Source organism: Rosa rugosa, chromosome 6 (assembly GCF_958449725.1).
Source record: "Rosa rugosa chromosome 6, drRosRugo1.1, whole genome shotgun sequence".
Lineage (NCBI taxonomy): Eukaryota > Viridiplantae > Streptophyta > Magnoliopsida > Rosales > Rosaceae > Rosa > Rosa rugosa.
Genome location: NC_084825.1, coordinates 54,383,499 through 54,409,085, shown reverse-complemented (window position 1 = coordinate 54,409,085; position 25,587 = coordinate 54,383,499). Strand labels below are relative to the sequence as shown.

Below are 25,587 nucleotides of genomic sequence, written 5' to 3'. Positions count from 1 at the left end.
AAAAAGAAAATAATTCTTTCTTCTAACCAATTGAGAACAGGTTTATCGAACAGTAAAACAGTAAAATGAAGAAAAAAAAAATTAATGGAGAGACTTAGATTTAAATCAAAGAAGACTTGTGCGTATCAATTCCGACGAAATACATGACAATATTTAAGGGCCCAAAAATCTCTCCTCCTACCATTTAAGGTCACCCCACCAGCCGGAAAACCCCAATTCAAAAGTTGAAACCCCACACACATACCCTACCAATACAAAAACTCACCCCCTCTTTGACTCGCACACTCAATCTTCACTGGCTGCACACACACACACTGCTTCATTTTCAAGCTGTCTTTATTTCCCTCCCCCATCTCTCTCTCTCATCTTTTTCTTAATTAATATATATAAATAAATCACACACAACCCCTTGGGGGCTTCTCCTCGCCACTATTCTCTCTCTCTCTCTCTCTTTCTTTCTTCTCTCTCACCTAGGGTTTGGCCTCTGGTCATCTCTGTACTCTACTCGCTCCAGCGCTAGGCTAGGGTTTATCAGACTGCGTTTGTTTCATCTCTTTCGTCTCCCCGTTCGTCTCTGGCTATGGCGGCCGAGAAGCTTAGGGATTTGAGCCAGCCCATTGACGTTGGCCTCCTCGATGCCACCGTCTCGGCGTTCTACGGCACCGGATCTAAGGAGGAGGTGACGGATTTTTGCTCCTTTCTCCCTACTTTTTTGTTTGGTTCTCCACCGAGCTGTTCGATTTTCCACTGTAATTCACGTTTTTGAGCCCCTAGGGTTTAAGCCTCACCATGGGCTTTTTGTTTGGGGTTTTTATTCGACGGCGGAGAATTGGATTTATTTCTCCGCTCCTTAGGGTTTAGCACTTGAAATTTAGGGTTTAACCGTAGATATTTTTTAATTTCTTAATGAACAATTTCAGAAACAATTAAGCTGAATTTGATGCCTGTTTCAATGCGAATAAGTGAACTAGTTACTGTTCTGTTCTAACTCAATTTGGCTGCCCAAAGTTGAATAACGAAAATCATAGAGTAATTTTGTTTGTGCTGATTTTGTAACATTGTGTAGCACCATAATTTTGTGTATTCTGAGACTACTTTTTCTGGCTTTGGTGATACAGAGGGCGGCTGCAGACCTGATATTGCGGGACTTGCAAAACAATCCCGATATGTGGCTCCAAGTGGTGCACATTTTGCAGAGCACCAATAACCTCAACACCAAGTTCTTTGCTTTGCAGGTCAGTTGTGATGCATAACAACAATCTATTACACAATGAGCTGTCCTTTAGAGGAGGCCATCAGATGCCCAGACAATCCTTAGAGTAGGGTAGCAGAGTCCGAATGCCTTTCAAAACTGTTGAAAACTTAGCAGAGTCCGAATGCCTTTCAAAACTAGAATTGCTTTATAATCAAGTTGAAAGATAGATCGATCAGGTTTGGAGTATATTTCTGTCCTCTATTGAAAAGGGCTTCATAGTAAAGTCTACACAACACCATCAACTTTGGAAATGTAGCTATTCAACCTTTAGATTGCAAACTGCATAAATCTTTTTATTTGAATTTAAGGTGCAGATTTATTGAGGGTTCCTTACATTTATATACAGGTCCTAGAAGGGGTTATCAAGTATAGGTGGAATGCATTGCCCGTTGAACAGAGAGATGGAATGAAAAATTATATCTCTGATGTCATTGTGCAGGTATGCTTTATGTACTAAATTTAAGGAGGGGAAATCTTGCTATGCTAAATCTATTGAGTTGTGTTTTTGCATGCTTTATTTACTCTTAGCTTTTATCCTCTTGCGCAGCTTTCAAGTAATGAGGCCTCTTTTAGAAGCGAAAGGCTGTATGTCAACAAACTCAATATCATATTGGTTCAGGTATTTTCTTGTTCCACTCTTCATCACTTCTGTTAATTTGTTGTACCATACACTACTAATTTTGGTCAAGCTGAACCTTATTGAGTACCGGCAGTAATGTGTCTATTTGTTCATTGAGACATCGGTGTTTTCAGTTCTAATGTGTTTATACTGTCGTATTCATATCTGAAATCTACTCTCTGATAGTTGGATATATGCTGCAATGTAATGTGGTCTATGCTATAATGAGATTACTCAATGCACAGATTTTGAAGCATGATTGGCCTGTTAAATGGCGAAGCTTTGTTCCAGATCTCGTTTCAGCAGCTAAAACTAGTGAAACAATCTGCGAGAATTGTATGGCTATATTGAAAGTAAGCCTTTTATACTATTGATTTAAATTGTTAATGGCGTTCATTGGTTTGTTATTAACTGCTTGAATGTGTTACCTTCAGCTTTTAAGTGAAGAGGTCTTTGATTTCTCAAGGGGAGAAATGACTCAGCAGAAGATTAAAGAGCTTAAACAGTCATTGAACAGGTAATTGCTTGATGACTTTAAAAGCTTTAGCTGTTGTTGTTTTTTTTTCCCTTGGATTATGTTTTTCTTGGCCTCGTCCTATTGACAATGGGATGATGACCTTGCATTGCAACTTTGATTTGAATTGTAACTTAATTATAATCATTGTGGCGTTAGATTTCTCTAACTTTGGCATCACAGAATCTCAATAGTTGCTTTTTAAAGTTCCTAAAATAAAGTTGTTTTGATATGCATTGGCGTATATATTTTCTTACTTGTGTTTTACTTCATTCCTCCAACACTCAAAAGGAAGTTGTTTCAATATGAATTGTAACTTATGCTTACTGTCTGACATGGCATGCCTTCAAACTCTTTTTCTTGCAGTAATTCTAAGTACTAGTATCACGTGAAACTTATTAGTTGACTTGTCTATTTATTTTGCTTGTTCAATCTCTTACTCCCTATTGTGTTTGATCTCCTTGCAGCGAGTTTCAACTTATTCATGAGTTATGCTTGTACGTACTGTCTGTATCTCAAAGAACTGAGCTTATGCGTGCAACACTATCGACATTACATGCTTTCCTCTCATGGATTCCCTTGGGTTATATTTTTGAGTCCCCTTTGGTGCGTACAATGCTTTTTCGTTGTCAATATTGCCCTTTTTAAGATTTAATCCTTATCATTCTATTGTGCTTTTGTACTTTACAGCTTGAAACCCTTCTAAAGTTTTTCCCCATGCCTCAATATCGGAATCTTGCCCTTCAGTGTTTAACAGAGGTATTTTGCTTTTCATTTCTCTTCATGCTAACTAGTGGTTTTCGTACTTATGCTTAAATATAGTAGATAGATGGTACCTTAAGAAAAAAAAGGGAGATTATGTGGCATTTGATTATACATATGTTCTTTTTTTCTTTTTTAAAAAAACTTTTTCAGGTTGCAGCACTTACATTCGGTGACTTCTACAATGCTCAGTATGTTAAGATGTATACGATATTCATGGTGCAGTTACAGGTGTGTTTACATGAAATTTCTTTATATTTTCCCACCCATCTGAACTTAACAGTCAGTGTTTTGTATACTATTGTACACAAGGTGAAAAAAGATCTGAAGAAAATTCGTGTAATTTGTTTAAACATTGTTTAAATGGCAGCTAAAATATTAGTGGCAAGTTTATAATTTGGTGTTAACAATATATATTATTACAATTTCTTTTTATTCTGGAATCACATAATGTGAAGAAATTAACCAAGAAAAGTGTGTGGTAGGCCATCCTTTAAAAGTCTCAGGGATAGGCTATTTTGTTTGAGATTTCAATTTATATTTCTTTTTTTCATTTATGTCAACGAATTGTATACACTAAATTTGTTTCTAGAAATTTTGTGTTTATCTGACAATTTGAAGAGTAAAATATTTAACGAACAAAACCATGATATTAAGGCATTTGCTCAAGCAAGTTCACTGATTTTATTCCTCTCAAAGTATAATTTGACACTCAAGCAAGTTCACTTATATTTTCTTTTCTTAATCAGACTATTCTCCCAACTACCACAAACATCCCTGAGGCTTATGCAAATGGATCTGGCGAGGAACAGGTAATTGTTAATTGATTTTAGGCTCCTCTTTTGTGCATGTGTACGTGTTAACTCTTTCTTCATGTTCTTTCTCCAGGCATTTATTCAGAACTTGGCACTGTTCTTCACTTCATTTTACAAGGTAAGTGTCTTTTCTTGTCTTTCAGATCAGTAGAATGTTTAGATAACCTGCAACAAGGTCATTGCTGATTTTCTTCTTTTGTGCAGTCTCATATTCGTGTTCTCGAAACCAACCCAGAAAATGTAAATGCGTTGCTAATGGGTCTCGAATATCTTATAAGCATCTCATATGTGGATGACACGGAAGTTTTTAAGGTATGATTAATAGTGATGCTCCCTATCTTTCTCTATCTATCTCTCCCTCCCTGAATAGTTGAACTAACAATGCTCTTTGTTGGATGTGTGAAGGTTTGCTTAGACTATTGGAACTCCTTAGTTTTGGAACTATATGAGGCGCATAATAATTTGGATAACCCTGCAGCAACAGCAAACATGATGGGACTGCAGGTGATTTAATTACTTTCTTTATATTTTTCTGTTCTGTTATATGGTGATTAGTTTTTGAATGATAGGAAAGTTAATCTGGTTTGATTCTAAACTCTATCCCTTTGTGTTTTTGTATTGAATTAGCAGATGCCTATGATTCCTGGTATGGTTGATGGCCTTGGCTCACAAATTATGCAGAGGAGGCAGATATATGTTAGCATCATGTCAAAGTTGAGGCTGCTCATGATCTGTCGTATGGCTAAGCCAGAAGAGGTCCTCATTGTTGAAGATGAGAATGGCAACATCGTTCGTGAGACCCTTAAGGACAATGATGTTCTTGTCCAATATAAGGTGATCCATCTATTTTTCTTTGTGCTTATATGTTTATACTTCGGTTGTTTAAGTGCAATGACGGTATGAACCAGCTTATTAATCTATATTTCCAAAAAAAATGTTTCTTAGCTCCCCCTTTTCTTCTTTCCAGATAACCAAATGTTAAGAAACTACCGGTTTTGGTTACTTTCTTATTTCATAGGATTCTTTTATAAAAGAAACTGGGCCAATGATAAAATATTGACATTACCTCTTTCTATATCTATGATCTTTTGTCTTTTCGATGGGGTTGTGTTAGGTTCTTGTTGTCCTCTTAAATACTTTTCTACTTGTTTTTGTTATTAATATCATATTCATCTTGCAGATCATGAGGGAAACATTAATATATTTGGCACACCTTGACCATGATGACACTGAGAAGCAGGTAAAGGTTTTTTAATTTTTTTTTTAATGGCAGTTTCTTCTTTTTCACAACTGATAGTAAACAATAATATAGCTCTAATTCACTCTTTAGATTATGTTTAGATGCGTATGAGCTATACATTTATTTCTTTTTGGTATGTAACCTCTGTATTAGGGCACTCTTAGAGTTCTATGTGATAATTCTTTCTGTTTACGATGGAACACAGATGCTAAAGAAGTTAAGCAAACAACTGAGTGGCGAGGACTGGGCATGGAACAACTTAAACACATTATGCTGGGCAATAGGATCTATATCTGGTTCCATGGCGGAAGAACAGGTATGTGTTGCTCTGGTTTCTACTAGAATAATGTAATGTTTTCTTCATAGGCATATTGTTCTTCTATTTCGAGAATTCGTTTCTTTTTATGGTCTCATGCTTTCCATGCACTTATCATTCTAGAATGTCTCTTGATGTTTGTTACCATTTCTTTTTGTAGGAAAACAGATTTTTGGTGATGGTGATTCGTGACTTACTGAATTTATGCGAAATCATAAAAGGGAAAGATAACAAAGCTGTGATTGCAAGCAACATTATGTAAGTATATATATGTATAAAAGTTTTTTTTATTTTTTATTTTTTTATGTATGATGCTTATTACTGCTGCAAATGTTTACTGCTAAGTGCACAAGTATGAATATTAACTTTGTTACTGCAACTTGGTATTGGGCCTCTGTCTTGCACTATAAATATTCTTATTGTTCGAGTTTCAATATGTTTTCAGGTATGTTGTTGGACAGTACCCAAGGTTTTTAAGAGCTCATTGGAAGTTCCTAAAGACTGTTGTGAATAAGTTGTTTGAATTTATGCACGAAACACATCCTGGAGTTCAGGTAACTTTTACAATTATAGTGTGGATGGTTGATTTTTAGGTTGGATACATCAATAGCTCTTGATATCTAATTTTTATACTATGTTAAGCATAATTATGATGTAATTGTTGTTTCTGTTAAGTTTCACTTCCTTTTTTTGTATGTCAAGTGCAAATATTTTAATGACCAGAGATTTAGAGATAGTTACTTCAGGTCCTTCTTTTGTTCAAGTGTTGCTTGTTTTATTTGGAATTGGCTTTGGTTTTGGGGGTGTCTTTCATGTTTTTTGCTTTCATCTTATCTCTTTTTTATTTTGGTGCCGTTGTTTTCTCTATTGTAACTGCAAATATTCAAATCATATGAGGTTCTGTTATAACTTTTGTTGCACATGTTTCAGGACATGGCTTGTGACACATTCCTCAAAATTGTTCAGAAGTGCAAGCGTAAATTTGTTATTGTACAGGTATATATATATTTTTTATTTTTTTTATTAATGAAGACTTTCAGCATTTGATACTTTTCAGATATTCAGCATCCTAAACTTTTCTTTTGAACTGGGTAGAAAGCAGTTAGGTGTATTAATTTTTAGGGTGTTCTGTTGACTGCTTTTGTGATTTTCAGGTTGGGGAAAGCGAACCATTTGTGTCTGAACTCTTGACAGGCCTCCCTACAACTGTTGGTGATCTTGAGCCTCACCAGATTCATACTTTTTATGAAGCGGTATACCTATTTTGTTCTCTGTGTTGAATATTGCTACAGTAAGTCTTGTTATTAACAATTTGCTTTGGTTATTCTTAGGTCGGTCATATGATTCAAGCAGAATCTGATCCCCAGAAGAGGGATGAATATTTACACAGATTGATGAGTCTCCCAAATCAGGTTAAATATGAATATCATTGTCCAATATTCTCCTCACATGCACACACAACACACTTGCAAAGTGGCAGGTGTTGATAGTATATTGTGGCTGATGAGTTACTTGTCATTCAGAAATGGTCCGAGATCATTGGGCAAGCACGCCAAAGTGTCGAAGTTCTTAAGGATCAGGAAGTGATTCGAACCGTTCTTAATATATTACAGGTATGCATTTCTCAAAATATAATGGTGGTATCCTGCAGACAATAGATCCATATTATGCTTTGCTGGTCAAACTATTTAATGCTGCCTGATTATTTTCTTCATTTTCTGTGTTCTGTGACCGTTCTGTTGAATATTGTTGTACGTTAGATTGCACTTTCTCTTTCGTCTGTCAGGTTCCTAAATGGGCTTTTTACATGTTCATTTTTTTTTTCCTTTTTGTTGGTGGTGTATCCTATGTCTGTGTCGTAACAATATTAAGTGTGATAACAGTCGTTGTTGACCATCCTTTAGTTGGTCCAGTTTTGGATTTCAGTTGTAATTATTCTTTGGTTTGCAGACAAATACAAGCGTTGCCAGCTCTCTTGGAACATTTTTCCTAACCCAGATTTCATTGATCTTTTTGGACATGCTTAATGTCTACAGGTATAACCAACATTTTCAGATGTTAGTCGAGTTTCAGCTGTCCAATCTTCCTTTCAAATATTGTAGTTAATGCATGGATCTATTTATTTTCAACAGGATGTATAGTGAGCTTGTATCTAGTACCATTGCTGAAGGGGGGCCTTTTGCTTCTAAAACATCCTATGTGAAACTTCTAAGGTGAGACTAATTGACAAATTTCCATCCAGTTTACTATGCAACCCTTAAAAGTTAAAATCATATCTCTTTCTGCTTCATTCAACAGGTCGGTCAAGAGGGAGACTCTCAAACTGATCGAGACATTCCTGGACAAGGCTGAAGACCAATCACATATAGGAAAACAGATTGTGCCTCCGATGCTGGATCCTGTCCTTGGTGACTATGCCAGGAATTTGCCTGATGCTAGAGAGTCGGAAGTTTTATCACTTTTTGCCACAATTATAAACAAGTATAACCTTCTCTCTTAAGTTAGCATTATGTTTTTTTTTTTCCCTCAAGATACATGTCAGTAGAGCACTTAGAAATGGTGCCATGCTTAAAACGGACTAATATAGGTCAAATATTGTTCTTTGTTTTCAGGTACAAAACTGAGATGATAGATGATGTGCCTCGCATATTTGAAGCAGTTTTTCAGTGCACATTGGTGGTAAGGAAGTGGGCTGTTCTGCAATAGTGTCAATCTTCTCTGATGCTTCTTAGTTTATGGAGCAGTAGTAACATATTGCCATATACTCTGTTGCCTCTTTTAGTATATGGAGCACTAGTAACATAGTGATTTATAGCTGATTTGTACTTTAGTTTTGATCTTTACTTTGTCTGGACTTGTACTATTGCAGATGATTACAAAAAACTTTGAAGATTATCCAGAGCATCGCCTGAAGTTCTTTTCGTTACTTCGTGCCATCGCTGCATACTGTTTTCCTGCGTTGATTAGATTATCGAGTCAGGTTTGTGTTCTCTTCTCTTTCTTTTTATTTTTCTCCCATTTTGTTACTGGCTATATCCAGATTCATATGTTTTGTTAATCATTACAAATTGTCTTTTTAATTGTTTTTGTATTTTTGGTATGCTTCAGCAACTAAAGCTTGTCATGGATTCAATTATTTGGGCATTTCGGCACACAGAAAGAAATATTGCTGAAACTGGGCTGAACCTGTTATTGGAGATGCTGAAGAACTTTCAGGTGTGTTACTTATTTTATTTGTGAAACTGGGCTGATTTCTGAGTAGTGTATGTTCACGATGCTGACTGTGTGGTTTGATTACAAATGACAGAAATCGGAGTTCTGTAATCAATTTTTCCGGACATACTATTTGCAAATTGAGCAAGAAATCTTTGCTGTCTTGACGGACACGTTTCATAAGCCTGGGTTCAAGTTGCATGTCTTGGTGCTCCAACAGTTGTTTTGCCTTGTAGAAAGTGGTCCAGTGACGGAGCCGCTGTGGGATGTTGCAGTGGTTCCTTATCAATATCCAAATAATGCAATGTTTGTTCGGGAGTTCACCATCAAGCTTTTGAGTGATTCCTTCCCCAACATGACTTCCATAGAGGTATATTTCTAATATTATTTTGTTTGTACCCAGAATACTAATTCCATAAGAATACCACTCATCTGAAGGGTTTTATTTATTTGTTTTTTTATTTTTTTCCTCAGGTCACTCAATTTGTGAATGGACTATTCGAGTCCAAGAATGACTTGGCCACATTTAAGGATCACATCCGAGACTTTCTAGTGCAATCAAAAGAATTTTCAGCACAGGTAGGATACTACCAGTATCAAATGATGTTCTTTTTCTTGAATCTGTTTTATGCTTGGGATAAGTCACTGTTACTTTGTCAGACATTGTGATTTTAGTCAAGTATAATTAGAGGTTTGCTTTCTCTGTTGCAGGACAACAAAGATCTTTATGCAGAGGAGGCTGCTGTACAAAGAGAAAGAGAACGGCAACGGATGCTTTCTATTCCTGGGCTCGTTGCCCCCAATGAGATACAAGATGAAATGGTTGATTCCTAGATGGCTAATATTCATGTTGGAGCTAAATTCATGGGTGATTGATGGAGATGCAGTGCGGTACCTAGATTCAGTTGTTGGAATCTGTCAATGCAAATACAGCATTTTTTCCCTAATTAGATTCCCTTTTGTTTCCAGAATTTTCTTAGTCAAAATTAGTAAAAGCACAAGGGCACCCGTAGCCCGCTGGCTGCACTGCCGATATGTCTATTGGATGGCTGTAGCCTGTAGAGTATTTAGGTGCTGATTTAGGGAGAGGGGTATGTCAAGTCATTTGTACGGGTTTTGCTGGATCCAGATTGATCTATATGCACTTGCTAGATGGGATTCAATGAAAATGACTATTAATATTGATAATTCTTCTTAGTGTAATGTATACTTACCTTTATGGGTTGTGCAGAAATATCTTGCTCCTCTTATTGAGTGTTGCCCCAATGCTTTGGTTTTCTTTCCTACCACAGATTCAATTCGATTGGGTCCAATGATAGTGAATTCTTTGAAGTCTAGTTTGCTTGATTTTTGTTGGATACGGTAGTTTCAGTGTAAACGATGATATTTTGTACTATCAAGTATCAACAAGACGAGTAACACTAGAATATTTGAGTGAAGTTGCACGAAGAACTATGGCTTTTCTATAAGGATGATTAGAAGTATAATAATTCAACTTCAGACAAGTCGAAGCACATTCATTCAACTGTAACCCTTAGTAGTTCTTTATTCTTCTGGAATGTAGTTGTGGTTGGTTATACTTAATTGGCTGTAGATATCACTTCCAACAATGATTCAAAGTTCCTAGTGGAGCTCCCTTTTGGTTCTACGGCCTGTTGTGCGAGTTGTTTGAATGTGTTGATCTTGTCTCTCATTATGTCCCCCTTCTTTTGCGACAATAGTATGTCCAAACTCTTAAGCATGCCATTCTTGGTGAAAACCCCATGTTCCAATTTGAGACCAATCTTCCACTCATCCTCTACCATCCTCGCGTTAAGTTTCTGATCGCCGAAGAAAGGCCTGCATATCATGGGCACTCCACCTGCTACGCTCTCAAGCACCGAGTTCCAACCACAATGTGTTACGAATGCTCCAACTGAACCATGTGCTAGGACCTGTGGTTGTGGCACCCAAGGCACCACCATCCCGTTCAATTCTGCTTTGCTTATGTACTCGTCTAGCTTAGGAGTCTTCAAATTGTTCCGAAGAGACCACAAGAATGGAACCCTACTGGCTTCCAACGCCTCGGCTAGCGCCATAAGCTCCTCCGGCGATGGTCTTGTTACTGATCCAAAACTCACATACACTACAGACGCCGCCTTCTGTTTGTCAAGCCACGATAAGCAGCCATCTCCGACAACAACGTCCCCAGTCTGCAGTGTGGTGGTGGCTGCTGGTGCTGGTGACTCTAGTAGGTCGAAGGGTCCCACGTTGAGGTACCTCTTGAATTTGGACTTCAAATCATTTGTGATCACAGGGTCTAGTTCTTCGAAGGAGTTGATGAAAACTGCTGTTGCAAGTGGTAGCATTAGTCCCATCTGGTGTAGCATCCGTGAAAAGAGGGAGTCCAACTTTCCAAAGATGATTCCCTCTGGCAAATCCTGGGGTCGTACTTTGGACATTCCTGCAACGACAGTGATGGTTTCTTTTCCATCGTGACCACCCATACCTGTTTATTTGAACATATATATGAATGATCGATCGAGACAAGTCAGCTAGTAATATAACCATTTTGGGTCGATCAATAGATATGTATGTGTACTTGTGTCTGCTTGTTTTGGTACACACATGATGAGACTAAATTAATAAAGCATTAATTTCGGTATATATGATATTGATGAATCATAATATATGTATACGTACGTACTAGTTGTGTTCCTGATGAGATCGGTGTGTACATGAGCGGAGAGTGAAGCTGGCCCGGCGGTCCAAAACGGTACCCAAGGCAGTCCTCCCAAGTCATCGGCCATGTGAGCCCCGAACCAAAAGAAAGCGTCAGTGACCAAGCAGCTGACCTTCCTCCCGGTCTCCGCCACGGACGCCTCTAAGCACCGCCTGAAGTTGTCCGGGGCAGCCTTCATGAACAACTCTATGTCCTCCTGAGGCTTACCCACAAAAACATACCCCTCCGGCACACCATCCGCCACCTCACACACCCTTACGTTACTGTTACGTAGTATGGATGACGTGTTGCTTGCTAGGATCGAGCTATTGGATTGCTTGGTGTTGAAGAATGAGAAGAGGGTGTTTGGGGCGGCGGAGGCGAGGCGGCAGACGATGTTCAACAGCGGGGCGGCGTGAGTCGAGAAGGGAAAGGCTAGCACCGCCACATGACCACCCACCTGATTTGATGCTGGTGCCATGAAGTCAAGAACTACGTACGTAAAGCTCAAGTTACGTGAGGGATATGGACCTACTTAAGTGGTCGCAATTCTATTTTTTCCATGTGCCTTTGGTCTGTATTTATAGAACCAAAGTAGTATAGTAACAACGGTGGTTGTCACAAGCCAACTACTTTTGTTTCTAGGAGGAGACCGGTAGGCTTCTACAGTAACACTTGAGCACGCGGTAACCCCCGGCCAGGCCCACGAGCTAGATTGGTTTAAGACCGGCTGACTCATTTCAAGAAAAAGCCCAATAGGCCCAAGATGGGGGTCAGTGAGTGAGTCCACTAAAAGAAAAGAAAATGAAAGAATAAGAATATCACATGATTATTCTTTTTGGGTTGCTGCAGAAATTATAGAAAAGAAACGCAACCTTTACTTTGTTTCTATTTTCTCTCTATCACTCATAAATCTCCTCACGGCTGGCGCGGGTTGTTTCTCTCTCTAAAAATTGATCGCCACCGCAAGTCTGCTAATTTAGTCGCCCCCCAACTCCTAAAGTTCATCACCCACTTTATACAAGCAGAGAAAGAGATCGGCGACCTTTTTTTTTTTTTTTTTTTTTTTTGAAGTGAAATTGCCATCGTCGTCATGGGTCAAGCTTTTCGGAAGCTCTTCGATGCCTTCTTCGGAAACACTGAGATGCGAGTACTCCCTCTACCCCTCTTTTCTCTTTCTACTTTTTTTTTTTATTCTTAATTTCATATGATTTTTTTTTTTAAATAGATGATCATACATGCCCAGGAGTTCTAGGGTTCATATAGTAGTGATTCGTTGCGTTTCTTTTTAACTTTTAGTCAGTTGGAGTTTTCAATTGTCCTTTCAAGTGTCGAGAATTATAAATGCTCGTATCTAGTATCTTCTGTATGTGAATTTACTCATCTGTTTGGCTCTTTTTCCTTGTATTTATGTAATAGGGATAGTGAAACTGCAGCAAATAAATTCCCTCAAATTATGATGATGAGATTATTATGATGATGTCGATAAATAGATAAGTTGATTTACAAAGAATCTAATGTTACCAGAGTATATGAAAAATGGCTTTACTTACATATGCATTTATTATACAAATGCTGGACTTGTAGCGTAGTTTGCCTATCAAAAAGAGCATGATTTTCACTTGGATCACCTTTTATTCACTTTCCTTGTATCAATTTTGTTTGTGGTGGCTTAGGTTGTGATGCTTGGACTAGATGCGGCGGGTAAAACAACCATCCTTTACAAACTGCATATTGGAGAAGTCTTGTCAACTGTTCCTACAATAGGTGGGTATCTTCAATCGCTAGAAGTGGTCTTCCGATACATGAGGCTCTGTTGTTCGGAAGTTGTTATTTGACTGCCGTACTGTTAACATGCATACGTGTTTCGCTGTCAACTTACTAAGGTAGCCTTATTCTGAACAGGTTTTAATGTGGAAAAAGTTCAGTACAAGAATGTGATGTTCACAGTTTGGGATGTTGGTGGGCAAGAGAAACTAAGGCCGCTCTGGAGGCATTACTTTAATAATACGGATGGACTGGTACTGTTTTGTTCTACTGCATTATGATTCTTGCTAGTCACTTGTCTCTCTTTTCATTACTTTCCTGTTTCTGGTTTCTGTATGCCGTTCTACTAATATGTCTTGCATCCTAGTCCACATCTTTTGGCTTTGTTATTGCTTGAATACACACAAGTTTCTTGATATATATATATATATATGTATTTTTGCCTACGCAGATTTATGTCGTTGACTCTTTGGACAGGGAGAGAATTGGACGAGCCAAGGCAGAATTTCAGGTTGCATGTTCAGAAAGAAATACAGTTCAAATACATTTGCCAGTAATTGTTTCTTACTTATCTATGTTTTTTCTTTCAGGCCATAATCAGTGATCCATTTATGCTCAACAGTGTCATCTTGGTGTTTGCGAACAAACAGGATATGGTAAGTAATAGCACTAGTTTCTGATCCCTTTTAGAGTATGAATGATGTAATGGGTGATTGGATTGATTGACGTACAATAATGATGATTCTGAGGGGATTATTGCCATCATTAGTCTGTCAATGTTGCTAGGCATTTGGAACTTAGAATGTGTCATGCATGGTGTCTGACCCTCAAGTAATTAGGTCCCACATCAGAATTCTCTTTTTCTTTTCCTTTCTTTGTTTTGGCAAAAATGAGAATGCTTAAATTACAATCTACTAAAGGCACAGTTAGATGTCAAATAAGGAGTACAGAGCTGCAGGCTGCTGTGTCTAAAGGGGAGAAATAGTATTTTCAGTGCATCTAAAACTTTTTGTCTTGACATATGATTAACTGAAAACAGTTGATTGGTGATGATACCTTTTTGGCTTCAACATTGCATATTCACCAGATCCCCATAGTAGCTAAAGCAAATTACTTTCCACTGCCAAGAGTCTAGCCAGTAGGTTACTTCTCGCTTGTTAAAATTGGTATGCCTATTTCTTGCGGATTCATGCCAGCAACAGCATACATTAATGCACAATTTATGTTCCTTTGCAACTTTGTCTGACTGATTTGTTTTCTCCCTTTACAGAAAGGAGCTATGTCCCCAATGGAAGTATGTGAAGGGCTAGGCCTGTTTGATCTCAAGAACAGAAAATGGCACATACAGGGGACCTGTGCCCTCCGGGGTGATGGCCTTTATGAGGGCTTGGATTGGCTAGCTAACACCCTCAAGGAGATGAGAGCTGCTGGATACTCTTCAGTGGGCACCTCATCATTCTAATAGTTGAGGTTTGACAATGTTACCTTGGTATTCTTTATCAGCAAAGTGGGAAGCCATCAAGTAGAGTCATTCTTTTTATCATTTCCGCAGGTTTATCTGGGTTTTTTGGGACTGTTCAATTGATAAGAGCTGGCGAGTTGCGCATCCAAACGACTGTAATCAACTCTAATCGGGGTTTTCCTGTCACTTAATTATAAACAGCGAATTTTATTAGGTGCTTAATCGTAGCCTTGGTGCTCAGACTTGTAACTAAATCCATTGTATATTGTGCCATCGATCAATATTCTCTAGCAATGTGTATGATTTGAAGCTCCCTTAATATTCTTTTCCCGATATCACAGTATATAGATGATGATAACTCTATTGGAAATTAAAAGATTAAGCTTAGAACCCATTATTGTTTAAGAAAATAGTTGAATTACGGAAAAGAAAAAAAGAAAAAATCATTTAGATTCCGAGCACCATGATAGGGGAAAAGAATCGCAATCTAATTCCACGTGTCAGCGTTTAGAGGGTGAGCATGAGAGACTTATCTTTTGCATGATGTAAGAGTCGGTTGTCTGCTTCTAACCAACAAGGCAAGAACTCTTGGCTTGGCTGGCAACACATGGTACCATTTTCTTTTTATTTTATTTTATTTGTGGTCTTGTCATCATTTCTGAATTGAAAGCATAACCATAACCACCATTTCCCACCAAAGCAAGTTAGCAAAAATTAGCAAAGCAATGCCCTCTGCCTCATGCCAAACCTCAACCTCCTCCTCCTCCTCCGCAATGTTCGTCCACAACTTCCACCGTCTCAGCCTCCGCAACTCCCCCAAATTCCGATGCGTCTTGGACCAGATTGCCCCCAACTTGGCCGTCTCCTCCTCCCTCAGCTCCGTCTTCACCTCTGCCAACCTCGTCGCCGCCGCCGCCGCCGCCTCCTCCGGCTCCGGCTCTCTCCACAGCGCCGTCACCTCCACCATCACTCAAGTCGCTGTCACCGCCGTCGCCATCGCCTCCGGGGCTTGTCTCTCCACTAAAGTTGATTTCTTGTGGCCCAAACTCGAAACGCAGCCAGGTGTGACACCACATATTTTATTTTTGTTTCCATTTTTCAGAATCAAACATTGATGATGCTTTTGATTACTATGCTTAATGTTAATGTGGTGCAGGCTGTGATATAGTGGAGGGAGTAGACGTGACTGGATATCCTATATTCAGTGATCCAAAGGTTTACCGCCATTTTCATTTTCTGCTTCAAATGTACATATAGAATTGAATTTGATGATTCTGCTTCCACTAAAACAGTTTAATTGTCTGTGAAGGCAGGTGCAAAAAGCTATTGCATTTGCCAAGAAGGCTCACCATGGCCAGCTACGCAAGACCGGAGACCCTTATTTAGTCCATTGCATCCATACAGGAAGAATCTTGGCCATGTTGGTTCCTTCAAGTGGCGAACGAGTATGCATCCTTCTTATTACCTGTTACTGTTTGAAAATAAGTTTTCCATGCCCCTAATTCGTTCAAATATTTAAAGTTTGCTGCAGGCTGTTCAGACGGTTGTTGCTGGGATTCTCCATGATGTCGTTGATGACACATGTGAAAGTTTTAACCGCATAGAAGAAGAATTTGGCGATGACGTGGCCAAGCTCGTAGCTGGAGTTTCCAGGTTAAGTTACATAAACCAGGTATTTATTCTCATAAAAATAAAAATAAAGAGCTGGTTAAGAGTTAGAACTTAGAAAATATATCAAAATATACTCGGTTTCTTTTGAATTAGCAGTCTCATGTCTATAGGACCCTTGCTTTCCCCATCAGGGATGCAACTCTCATGACTTTCGTGAAAGTAGTCAATAATTGGTGATCATGAAAACTCATAAGTTATGTCATTGTCATTTGGGTCGCCATACATAATGGACATAGCAGGTAGATATGGTTTGAAGATACTTCTGGTAATCTTCACATCTTCCATTTCAACAGAAATATTAAGCATCGGTGTGTGTATCGTTTTAAGTAATTGCTTTTGCTAATGATCAAAGCTGACGAAATTCACACCTGAAATGTGAGAGATGGGATATAATGGTGCAAATGTTATTTCACTGAGAACATTAGGCACACATTTCTGATCAACTGCACTTCTGCCATGGTGGAAGGGCATTCTTTAGAGTCTTCTCAGTGCTGTTCCCTATTCTTTGCAGCTTTTGCGGAGACACCGCAGGATAAATGTGAATGACGGGAGACTTGGTCACGAGGAGGTATAGGACTTGTATTTGACATCATAAAATGAGATCAGTTTTATATGCTGCAGTTTACTATATCTCATGCTTGCATTATGCATTTATCAGGCAAATAACTTACGAGTCATGCTCTTGGGCATGGTTGATGATCCACGTGTAGTGCTTATAAAGCTTGCAGATCGTCTTCACAATATGAGAACAATGTATGGGTCTCTAAACTTTTATTAATGTTACAGCTGTATTGATTGCCTTATGCTTTTATTAACTATTTCAAAGATAAACAGTTTTCGAAGATAAGTTTTTTGTTCTGATGTAAGCACCAACCACCAAGTTCTTCCTTGATCTGAAGATCTTTTAGTGATGTATAAAGTATAAATCAGCTAATCCTCTAATACTATAGATTATTTGGGAATCCCAACCAACAGAATCCTTTGTTCGTAAAAAACACAACAATGAATTTTCGAGTTGGTTGCTTGGAATTTTCTCTCTCTCTTCTTCTGTAAGTCTTAGGCTAATAACACCAGCAGATTGGTCATACTCCTGGATGATAATCTTTTTACAGTTATGCTCTGCCTCCGGCAAAAGCTCAAGCTGTTGCTAGGGAGACCTTGGTGATTTGGTGTTCTCTAGCATCCAGATTGGGTTTGTGGGCTATGAAAGCTGAACTGGAAGATCTGTGCTTTGCTGTTCTTCAGGTCTGCTCACAATCTCTTTGGCTGTCATTGAAGATCTGTTTATTATCTTTGTGGGTTGCTTGAACTGTTCATTCTATAATTGAATGTTTCTAATTCTTATGCAGCCTCAAATGTTTAAGAACATGAGAGCTGATCTAGCTTCCATGTGGAGCTCTAGCAGCAAAGTAGGAATTTTGAAAAGAATATCTGCAAGATCCACCTTAAATGGAGGAAGCTCAGTTTCGGACAATGAAGGATCCATCAATGATGAAGATGTCACAACCATGAAGGTAAACATTTGTAAGGAAAGCTTTGTTGCTTCTCTTCATAATGTGGTATCCTGAAGAATAATAAGTTCTCTAAAAGAATGAGGTTATACATGAAACTAAACTGCCTAGATACTGAAGTTGATGAATGATTTTCAGGATCTCTTGGAAGCCGTAGTACCTTTCGATGTATTGTTAGATCGGAGAAAACGGTCTAATTTTCTAAGTACTCTAGGACAAGATTTGGAGTCTCATAAAAGACCAAAGGTTGTGCATGATGCTGGAATTGCTTTAGCATCTCTGGTAATTTGTGAGGAGGCACTTGAGCGGGAGTTGATCATATCAACTTCGTATGTTCTTTTCCCCTTTCCAATTGCTCCTTGCAGTTCAATGTTCACTGAAAGTTGAACAGACACATACACATCCACACACAAAATTATATATAATAACCATATTTCCAGTCTGACCAAGGTTAAAAACTTAAAATATGTTCCTGTGCTATGCTTTCAGTTATGTTCCAGGGATGGAAGTAACTTTATCCAGCCGTTTAAAAAGTTTGTATAGCATCTACAGCAAGGTATTAATTCACTTCATGGCTTAATATGTTGCGGGGTTCATTTTCTTACCTAGAATTTATTGCAGTTTTTGTGAAGTACGCATATGGTCTTATGTAGAATTCCATTGTTCTAAAACATTGTGCTTGTATCTCCATTTGTTTCAGATGAAACGAAAAGATGTCAGCATCAATAAAGTTTATGATGCCCGTGCATTAAGGGTAGTTGTTGGAGACAAGAATGGAACTTTGCATGGACCTGCTGTCCAATGTTGCTACAGTCTTCTCGACACTGTGCACAAGTATATCTATTTTAATATATCTTTTTTTTTACATAGAAAATGGAGACTTTCCGTTTTCCTTTTTGTTTAGTTATTGCGGGATTTACTTATGATAGGGAGGAGTGGGATTAGTTAGGTAACTGCCTAAACCATGGAGCAAAATTTGGAGTTGAAATTTTTCTTTAGATGCTACAATTTGCCTTGATATAATAGTATAGATGCAAGTTGTGACTTATGACTAATATGAAACCTTTATTTTTCATTTGGTGTGAATGAATACATACTAAACAACAGTAAATCAACAGTCCACTGAAGGTCAACCAATTGGTATTGTATTGAGTATAGATAGGACTACTTTGCCATAAGTTTCTTATATTAATTTGTAATGCATAACATATATGGAGAGAGTGAGGAAGATTGATTGGCTTGTGATGTTGTTTTTTTATGTGCAGGCATTGGACACCAATTGATGGTGAGTTTGATGATTACATTGTCAATCCAAAGCCTAGTGGCTATCAGGTCAGATTTTCAGCTTTGATTGCACTATGTTTAGAACGCCATTAAAATGATTTGACAACCTGGAATTGTTTACTCTTAGTGTGATAAAGATTATATCATGTATTTACTATACTTGGGGTTAGCTATGTCCGTGTATGTTGTGCATTTTATCAGAGAGATCACCTTTTTTCCGTATCTTAAATGCAAATCCCCTTCTACAGTCTCTGCACACTGCAGTACAAGGTCCTGACAGATCACCTTTGGAAGTTCAAATACGAACGCAGGTGCCAACTTTCTTTCAACTTTAAATGGGATCAGACTCAATTGGCACCATTCAATTTAACTGATTATTCACTTTCCTAGAGGATGCACGAGTATGCAGAACATGGACTTGCAGCACACTGGCTTTATAAAGAGACTGGAAACAAGCTGTCTAACAGAAGCAGCACTGATGAATCTGAAATAGATGCAACATCCTTTATCTCCAAAACTATGGACGACCAAAATGATAGAGAAATTGATTTCTTTCAGAAGTATAGTATGTTGAAAATTGGGCATCCAGTTCTTAGAGTGGATGGAAGTCATCTTCTTGCTGCAGTTGTCATTAGGTACTTGACCATTTGATGTCTAGATTACATACGCTTCTCTAGGAGAGTATGAATCAATAACATATGATTAATTTTGACAATACAGAGTAGAGAAGGATGGAAGGGAATTACTCGTTGCCGTGAGCTTTGGACTAGAAGCTTCAGAAGCAGTCGCTGATAGAAAATATTCTTTTCAAAAACAACGGTGGGAAGCCTATGCAAGGTTATATAAGAAGGTTGACTGGCATTACTTCGAATATATCGCACTATATTTAATCTGAAATTTTATTCATGGAACGAGCTTTGAGACTGTTTACAGTGTTTTTGTCTGATCCATTTCTTAATCAGCGGAATAATAAGTTTTCCCAAATTATCTCCTCATTGACTTTGATTTTGCTCTTCTTCCTTCAACTGAGTACTCTGCTTAGATTATCACATTTGCTTTGACTTGGCATTCCAGGTATCTGATGAATGGTGGTGTGAACCAGGACATGGGGATTGGTGCACTTGCCTAGAGAAATATACGCTTTGTCGAGATGGTATGTACCACAAGGTAAGTTAATATATACATCCTGATATGTAGGAAATGTGGAACATCTCTTCGATCTTCAGAACTAAGTGAAGAAGAAAGTGCTTGTGTTTTCATAATAAACTCAGATCCAGAGTGTATGTATACATATATATCTACAATGTAAAGCATGCAAGGGGATTGAGATTTGAGAGATCCATAACTAAGTGGCAATCAGTTAGTTCCATGCAATGTATCGACTCTCATTAGGTGAATATGAAATTTTGTTTTCTTGTGCAGGAAGATCAGTTTGGGAGATTACTGCCGACATTCATTCAGGTGATTGATTTGACAGATGAAGAAGAATCTGAATATTGGGCTGTTGTTTCTGCTATCTTTGAGGGAAGACAGCTTGATTACATTACACCTACGCCAAGATTTAACTCAGTTACATCAACTTCCATGGAAACTAGCATCAATAACAAGGTTTGCCTGTGACCACATTCAGACACCCGTTCCTTCTTGCTTGCACTTGCTTCATGTATCCTGGCATTATTGCTTCACTTCATGATCCCGACTAATGTTAAGCATATATGTGGAGTTCTTGTATCAGACATGTACACAAAGGGCTCCAAAAGCTAATGCCTGCTTTCAAATTCCAGGTGCATTTGCTAAGGACAATGCTACGGTGGGAAGAGCAATTACGGTCTGAAGCAATTTATGGAAATGGACAAGCCATGTATCGACGGGGTTCTGTTGTCCTTGGGGAAGTGGTGATTATATGTTGGCCGCATGGCGAAATAATGAGGTTGACAACAGGCAGCACCGCCGCAGATGCTGCTAGAAGGAAAGGACTAGACGGAAAACTGGTTTTGGTTAATGGTCAGCTGGTGTTGCCCAATACAAAGCTCAGAGATGGTGATGTGGTTGAAGTCAGAGCGTAATAAATAGATAAAAGTAACTTCTCCTTACTGAAACAGGAAAAGAGAATGGCATACTTGAATTTATAGTATCACATCCTATTCAAGGGTTCTCAAGTTCAAAGTGACAAAAAGATGAAGAGGAAGCAATACCCAGAATACAATTTTTGGAAGTGTTGATGGGGCTCTATAGTGGTACTCTAGGATGAAAATAGAACAGATGCTTCAATGTAAGTGATTTGTGTAGAATATATAAGTTTCAACTAATTTTGTATTATAAAAGAGTAATAATAATAAAAAAGTGTCAAACCCCAATCTGAAAATCCGAATCCAAAAAGTGGAATTTGAACTCGATCCTCAACCAGTTAATAAGTGGGTGACGTTTTTACCAGAAATGCCACGATAATGTTTCAGCTTGACGACGAAGTTGGTGTCCCATTTTCAGTAGTTAAGAATTTGCGGCAAGGGGATTTGGCCTAAATTGCGCAGAACTTTGAAATGTAATTTTATTTACAAAGGAGGTTTCTGATGTTTACATAAGTTTCGGCATTTGAAAGTTCACTGAATATCTCTTACGTAGCAACTTGAATTGATGAAAAGCACTACGCGCGAGTCATTTTGAACTCAATCCTCAGTAAAGGGTTTTTGACTCAATTCAACGAAATTTGAGCGAGGTTTGAAATAGAATTCAAAACGTAAATTTGAGCTCGAGCTGTGTCACCTTTTGCTGATGCTCAGCTTATGTTTCGAGACATTTTCAAGAAAAAATTGAGCCGACAACGTAAGGGCAAAGCGCCCATTCTCGTATCCTCTCAATAGCGGATGCCATTCATGAATAACCCGAGTATCATGCCTTCTAGGTTTAGAGCTAAAATTTACAAAAGAGCTAAATTCCATCATCATCATCATCTTCTTTCCCTTCATACTTCCTCTGCCAATTGATGGTTATCAATATAACTGCTCATATTGTATTATTACATCAATCAAGCATACATATATGATAAGAATGTGAATCTATGCGGCCAGATCCATGTTTCCCTATGCTGCTAACTTGATGGCTTACCAAGCCGAATACCAGATTTCTCATGTAGACTTTCGGACCTTAATAGGGTCTCTGTTCAACAGAAAACATATCAACCAGTGAGCTTTGTAGAACAGGCGATATCTTGACTCCACTTGAAGACTAAGAGTTATTGGTCTGCACTGAATTTGTTTCTGATGACCCAACTATATCTTCAAAAGCTTCCATGGCAATGGCCATGTCATCGTCGATATCGGCCTGCTCAACCTCTACCATTACTTCATCCCTGTCACCTACCATAGGTTCCACCCCATTTTGCACCGAGTCAGAGTGAAGTTTAGGTTCTTCACTTGCTTTTTCTGGTTCATCTGTCTTTTGCAACACTGATTGTGGATACGGATCCGTTGAGATTGTCAGCATAGATGTCACCAATAGGTTCTACAAGCAAGGAAAATGCAAGTGGTAATGATATGAAATAAAATATAAAATACAAAATCTAATAAAATCAAACTAACAAATGTACTTTAGTTGGTTTACAGGGAAAAGTTTAACAATTCTTCCCTCAACTGTCAGTGTTTTTTCCTTTGCACTCTCAATTAAACATTTAGCTAAGAAGCCTAAATTTTGAAAAGCAATAGCCAAAGTGGAGGAAAAGAGTGTAAGGTTTTGGGCTAATATACCTTTTCTAGAGCTAGAGCAAGCTTTGAGAGGTTCGGGTAGATGCTGCGTGCATCCAATAGGATCTGCTTGACACAAATTTGAAAACAAAAATTATATCCGGCAAACAGATATGTTTTATCATATTTAACATATCAAATAAGCAAAAGACTTGCACTCAGTATAACAGTCTACAAACAACTCAGAGAGTACCAAAAATATATGAAAATACCGCATGTTTTTCAGTTAGAAATAATAGGGAACCATCTAATGGGGTACAGAAAGATGAAAGGAGAGACAGGGATAGCAGTTTCAGAAAGGTAGCTAATGTAGACAATTTAACACAACTATCAAAGATCTTGAAAAGCGTCAACAATGAGACGCAGAACACAATAATGAAGAATACCTGCTGGATATTTTCATCACATAAATACATAGTATAAAGTTGAAGTGATCACCTCACAAAGCCTCTGAAGGGTAAATGGAGGACCTTCGGTAAAACCATGAAGAGCTGCAATCAAGAAACATACTATAAACAATTCCCATAAAAACAAAAGTAACTGAAGATCCTATGAAACTATAAAAATCCCATAACAACATAAACTAAACAAGCTTATAGGAAAGAAAATATAAACTAAACTAAGAGAGAGATGCAGCTTCACGTCTTCCACTGTGAATGATGATCCTTCCAGTCATCCAGTGTTTAAAAAGCCCAGATTTGATTATCAGTCAACCCAAAAACCCTAAACCTTGATTTGCCATTAGCTAGTACCATCCAACCCATTTTCATACAAACCCAGAATGGCCTAGACTGTCAGTACATGAGATAGTGTAGGGTGTCAAGATCACACGGCTCTCAAGGAATAACAAAAGGAAGCAACAGATATTCTTTATAAAGTGGATATCATATATGATCAGGCGGAATGAGAATACCTTCATCCAACCTCTTCACCAGTTCTAGGTAGGTTTCTCCTAAAGTAGTAATTTGCTGCTCACTAGTCTTTTCTGCATCAGGATACTCTGACAGAACCTTCATAAATCAGGCAATCAGGAAGAGAAATCATAATATGGGTGCTAGATACAAGAAATAGAATCATGCATTGTGCACGTGTGTGTGTATGAATATATGCGACAACCATAAATACTTGAAGACCCAAATACCTGCTTCAGCTGAAAGGATAGCATGCTCTTTAATTTGTCCCAATCATGCCTGTAAGATGTACATAACAAGAAAGTTAACAACCAAGCAAAAACAAACGTTCCTTTTGCATGCATCTTAGCTAAGAGTAAACAAATTAAAGACAGATGCATGCACCCAGAAAAATGCATCAGTTTGACAAACAAAAGGGAGGGAAATTTCACATAGATAACAGCTTTACCAAAAACTCCCAGTGGATGCAATAACTTCTAGTATGCCTCTAACTTCACCATCAGCAATCTCGTGCTTGGAGTCCTTGGATCTGCATTCTCATGTGCAACAGGACTTTTTTTTAATATGAAAATCAAAGATAAAAATAAACAACATAATTGGGGTGCAGATTTCCAAACCCAATTAATGCCGTGAAAATGTAATATTCCTTTTTAGTGTCTCAATTATAAGGGAAAAACACTAATGATCCCTAAACAATGTTATTCCTTATATATAGTATTGAATCATTTGCGCCCTATCTTTGAATTTCTATGAAACTGAATACATATCAACTGATGTCAAGTTATTGGCACCTAACAGGTGAATCTTATGAATATCAACCTAAACCCTCACTCGGTCAATCTGAAACTTGTCTAATTCATTAAAATGTCCCTCGAGGTCATTCATACATTGTTTTCGTTATCAATTAACAGTGGCACAAATGGCCTATAGTGCATACAGAAGCCTTCAGCGACTGTTGTTTCAGTGTAGTATATAACACGTTGGAAACATTAAGCTAATCAAGTCAATTGAGTCCCAACCGAGATCAGTTCCCATGAACAACACTTTGATAATAGCATCGCAAAACATAAATATCAGCAACTCTATGCTGCTACTAGTCATATCCCTCAATCTTAGGATATTAAATTGCATAGCTTTAAAAAAAAGAAGAAGCACATACCCGTGATTCAATGCATCAGGAACCACAACAACATCATGTTGCTGCTGCTCAGCATCACCGGTTGAATTCGCCGAGGGCTCTGGAATTTCATTTGATGGTATCTCCATTTACAGCAGCTACACCGATTCAAGAAACAAACAAAATAAATAAATCAAAAACCAGATTGAAGCTGAAAAAAACACACACTAATTTCAGTAGCATCTACTATATACTAAATAAATAAAGTTTGAAATCTGTGTTCTGAATCAGCAATTGGCGGAGAAGTGAGAAAAGAAACGAGGTGCGAAAGTTCTGAGAGAGAAGAGGAAAAAAAAGGCGAGGAGGGACGAGAGCTTACCAGGTTCTGGATCTGTAACCCTATCTCTATCGAGAGAGAGAATCGAATTCTGGTTTGAGAGGGAGGACGACACCACAGACCTTCTATCGAATATCGTTGAACTTGGGCCTACTCTTCTTCTTTCAATTTCTCCCCATTTTTTTTTATTTGGTGATTGAGGTCCGTTGGCCCATAACTTGATGAGCTGGGCCTGAACGCTTGGATACTGGGCCTTCATCTGATAGCAAGGTCCCTTCACATGGCGGTAGTATTGAGTGTAGCAAACTACATATATCCCCTTGATAGGATTTCAAAACACAAAAAACTCTAC

General features: G+C 38.2%; 5 protein-coding genes across 7 annotated transcripts; 3 read left to right on the top strand and 2 right to left on the bottom strand.

Moving 5' to 3' along the window:
* Positions 1-341: 341 nt before the first annotated feature.
* LOC133713625 (protein EXPORTIN 1A) lies at positions 342-9,931 on the top strand. The gene is made up of 31 exons (XM_062139657.1): positions 342-679; positions 1,119-1,235; positions 1,602-1,694; positions 1,803-1,874; positions 2,120-2,227; positions 2,309-2,391; positions 2,856-2,994; positions 3,079-3,147; positions 3,304-3,381; positions 3,900-3,962; positions 4,039-4,083; positions 4,170-4,277; positions 4,371-4,469; positions 4,596-4,799; positions 5,146-5,205; positions 5,411-5,521; positions 5,682-5,779; positions 5,967-6,075; positions 6,452-6,517; positions 6,676-6,774; positions 6,853-6,933; positions 7,045-7,134; positions 7,472-7,557; positions 7,654-7,734; positions 7,820-8,002; positions 8,134-8,200; positions 8,391-8,501; positions 8,630-8,737; positions 8,829-9,104; positions 9,209-9,313; positions 9,446-9,931. The coding sequence occupies exons 1-31, from the start codon at positions 581-583 to the stop codon at positions 9,566-9,568; spliced, it is 3,231 nt and encodes a 1,076-aa protein (XP_061995641.1). The 5' UTR covers positions 342-580; the 3' UTR covers positions 9,569-9,931.
* A 130-nt stretch (positions 9,932-10,061) lies between these two features.
* Positions 10,062-11,999, bottom strand: LOC133713628 (anthocyanidin 3-O-glucosyltransferase 2). The gene is made up of 2 exons (XM_062139661.1): positions 11,421-11,999; positions 10,062-11,222 (listed from the first exon to the last, which is right to left on the bottom strand). Exons 1-2 carry the CDS (start codon positions 11,914-11,916, stop codon positions 10,315-10,317), a joined length of 1,404 nt encoding a protein of 467 aa, XP_061995645.1. The 5' UTR covers positions 11,917-11,999; the 3' UTR covers positions 10,062-10,314.
* A 283-nt stretch (positions 12,000-12,282) lies between these two features.
* Positions 12,283-14,977, top strand: LOC133713630 (uncharacterized). The gene is made up of 7 exons (XM_062139664.1): positions 12,283-12,585; positions 13,112-13,202; positions 13,341-13,456; positions 13,654-13,713; positions 13,793-13,858; positions 14,473-14,672; positions 14,755-14,977. Exons 1-6 carry the CDS (start codon positions 12,529-12,531, stop codon positions 14,662-14,664), a joined length of 582 nt encoding a protein of 193 aa, XP_061995648.1. The 5' UTR covers positions 12,283-12,528; the 3' UTR covers positions 14,665-14,672; positions 14,755-14,977.
* A 331-nt stretch (positions 14,978-15,308) lies between these two features.
* LOC133713626 (probable GTP diphosphokinase RSH2, chloroplastic) lies at positions 15,309-21,524 on the top strand. 3 transcript variants are annotated; one of them, XM_062139658.1, is made up of 18 exons: positions 15,320-15,726; positions 15,821-15,879; positions 15,978-16,109; positions 16,196-16,336; positions 16,847-16,903; positions 16,994-17,088; positions 17,448-17,580; positions 17,685-17,849; positions 17,985-18,175; positions 18,336-18,402; positions 18,547-18,680; positions 19,112-19,178; positions 19,379-19,441; positions 19,521-19,765; positions 19,851-19,980; positions 20,205-20,297; positions 20,553-20,738; positions 20,915-21,524. In XM_062139658.1, exons 1-18 carry the CDS (start codon positions 15,390-15,392, stop codon positions 21,194-21,196), a joined length of 2,577 nt encoding a protein of 858 aa, XP_061995642.1. In that variant the 5' UTR covers positions 15,320-15,389; the 3' UTR covers positions 21,197-21,524. The 3 variants fall into 3 exon arrangements, with proteins under 3 accessions (XP_061995643.1, XP_061995642.1, XP_061995644.1); XM_062139660.1 differs by having other exon boundaries at positions 15,645-15,726; positions 15,974-16,109; XM_062139659.1 differs by lacking the exon at positions 20,915-21,524 and having other exon boundaries at positions 15,309-15,726; positions 20,205-20,283; positions 20,553-20,732.
* A 522-nt stretch (positions 21,525-22,046) lies between these two features.
* Positions 22,047-25,409, bottom strand: LOC133713629 (uncharacterized). The gene is made up of 8 exons (XM_062139663.1): positions 25,278-25,409; positions 24,941-25,056; positions 24,230-24,310; positions 24,012-24,060; positions 23,784-23,880; positions 23,309-23,361; positions 22,874-22,936; positions 22,047-22,631 (listed from the first exon to the last, which is right to left on the bottom strand). Exons 2-8 carry the CDS (start codon positions 25,045-25,047, stop codon positions 22,356-22,358), a joined length of 726 nt encoding a protein of 241 aa, XP_061995647.1. The 5' UTR covers positions 25,048-25,056; positions 25,278-25,409; the 3' UTR covers positions 22,047-22,355.
* Positions 25,410-25,587: the final 178 nt, after the last annotated feature.

What these genes read in the sequence shown, in the direction of transcription:
- LOC133713625 (XM_062139657.1), top strand. Translation starts at nt 581, where the DNA reads ATGGCGGCCGAGAAGCTTAGGGATTTGAGCCAGCCCATTGACGTTGGC. An exon ending in GTTCCATGGCGGAAGAACAG is followed by an intron (nt 5,522 to 5,681) that starts GTATGTGTTGCT and finishes TTCTTTTTGTAG; the next exon opens with GAAAACAGATTTTTGGTGAT. An exon ending in TTTTTCAGTGCACATTGGTG is followed by an intron (nt 8,201 to 8,390) that starts GTAAGGAAGTGG and finishes GTACTATTGCAG; the next exon opens with ATGATTACAAAAAACTTTGA.
- LOC133713628 (XM_062139661.1), bottom strand. Translation starts at nt 11,916, where the DNA reads ATGGCACCAGCATCAAATCAGGTGGGTGGTCATGTGGCGGTGCTAGCC. An exon ending in TCTCATCAGGAACACAACTA is followed by an intron (nt 11,223 to 11,420) that starts GTACGTACGTAT and finishes TCAAATAAACAG; the next exon opens with GTATGGGTGGTCACGATGGA.
- LOC133713630 (XM_062139664.1), top strand. Translation starts at nt 12,529, where the DNA reads ATGGGTCAAGCTTTTCGGAAGCTCTTCGATGCCTTCTTCGGAAACACT. An exon ending in TTAATAATACGGATGGACTG is followed by an intron (nt 13,457 to 13,653) that starts GTACTGTTTTGT and finishes TTGCCTACGCAG; the next exon opens with ATTTATGTCGTTGACTCTTT. An exon ending in TTGCGAACAAACAGGATATG is followed by an intron (nt 13,859 to 14,472) that starts GTAAGTAATAGC and finishes CTCCCTTTACAG; the next exon opens with AAAGGAGCTATGTCCCCAAT.
- LOC133713626 (XM_062139658.1), top strand. Translation starts at nt 15,390, where the DNA reads ATGCCCTCTGCCTCATGCCAAACCTCAACCTCCTCCTCCTCCTCCGCA. An exon ending in CTATATTCAGTGATCCAAAG is followed by an intron (nt 15,880 to 15,977) that starts GTTTACCGCCAT and finishes CTGTGAAGGCAG; the next exon opens with GTGCAAAAAGCTATTGCATT. An exon ending in ATGCAAGGTTATATAAGAAG is followed by an intron (nt 19,981 to 20,204) that starts GTTGACTGGCAT and finishes TTGGCATTCCAG; the next exon opens with GTATCTGATGAATGGTGGTG.
- LOC133713629 (XM_062139663.1), bottom strand. Translation starts at nt 25,047, where the DNA reads ATGGAGATACCATCAAATGAAATTCCAGAGCCCTCGGCGAATTCAACC. An exon ending in TATCCTTTCAGCTGAAGCAG is followed by an intron (nt 23,881 to 24,011) that starts GTATTTGGGTCT and finishes TGATTTATGAAG; the next exon opens with GTTCTGTCAGAGTATCCTGA. An exon ending in TTGCTCTAGCTCTAGAAAAG is followed by an intron (nt 22,632 to 22,873) that starts GTATATTAGCCC and finishes CCTTGCTTGTAG; the next exon opens with AACCTATTGGTGACATCTAT.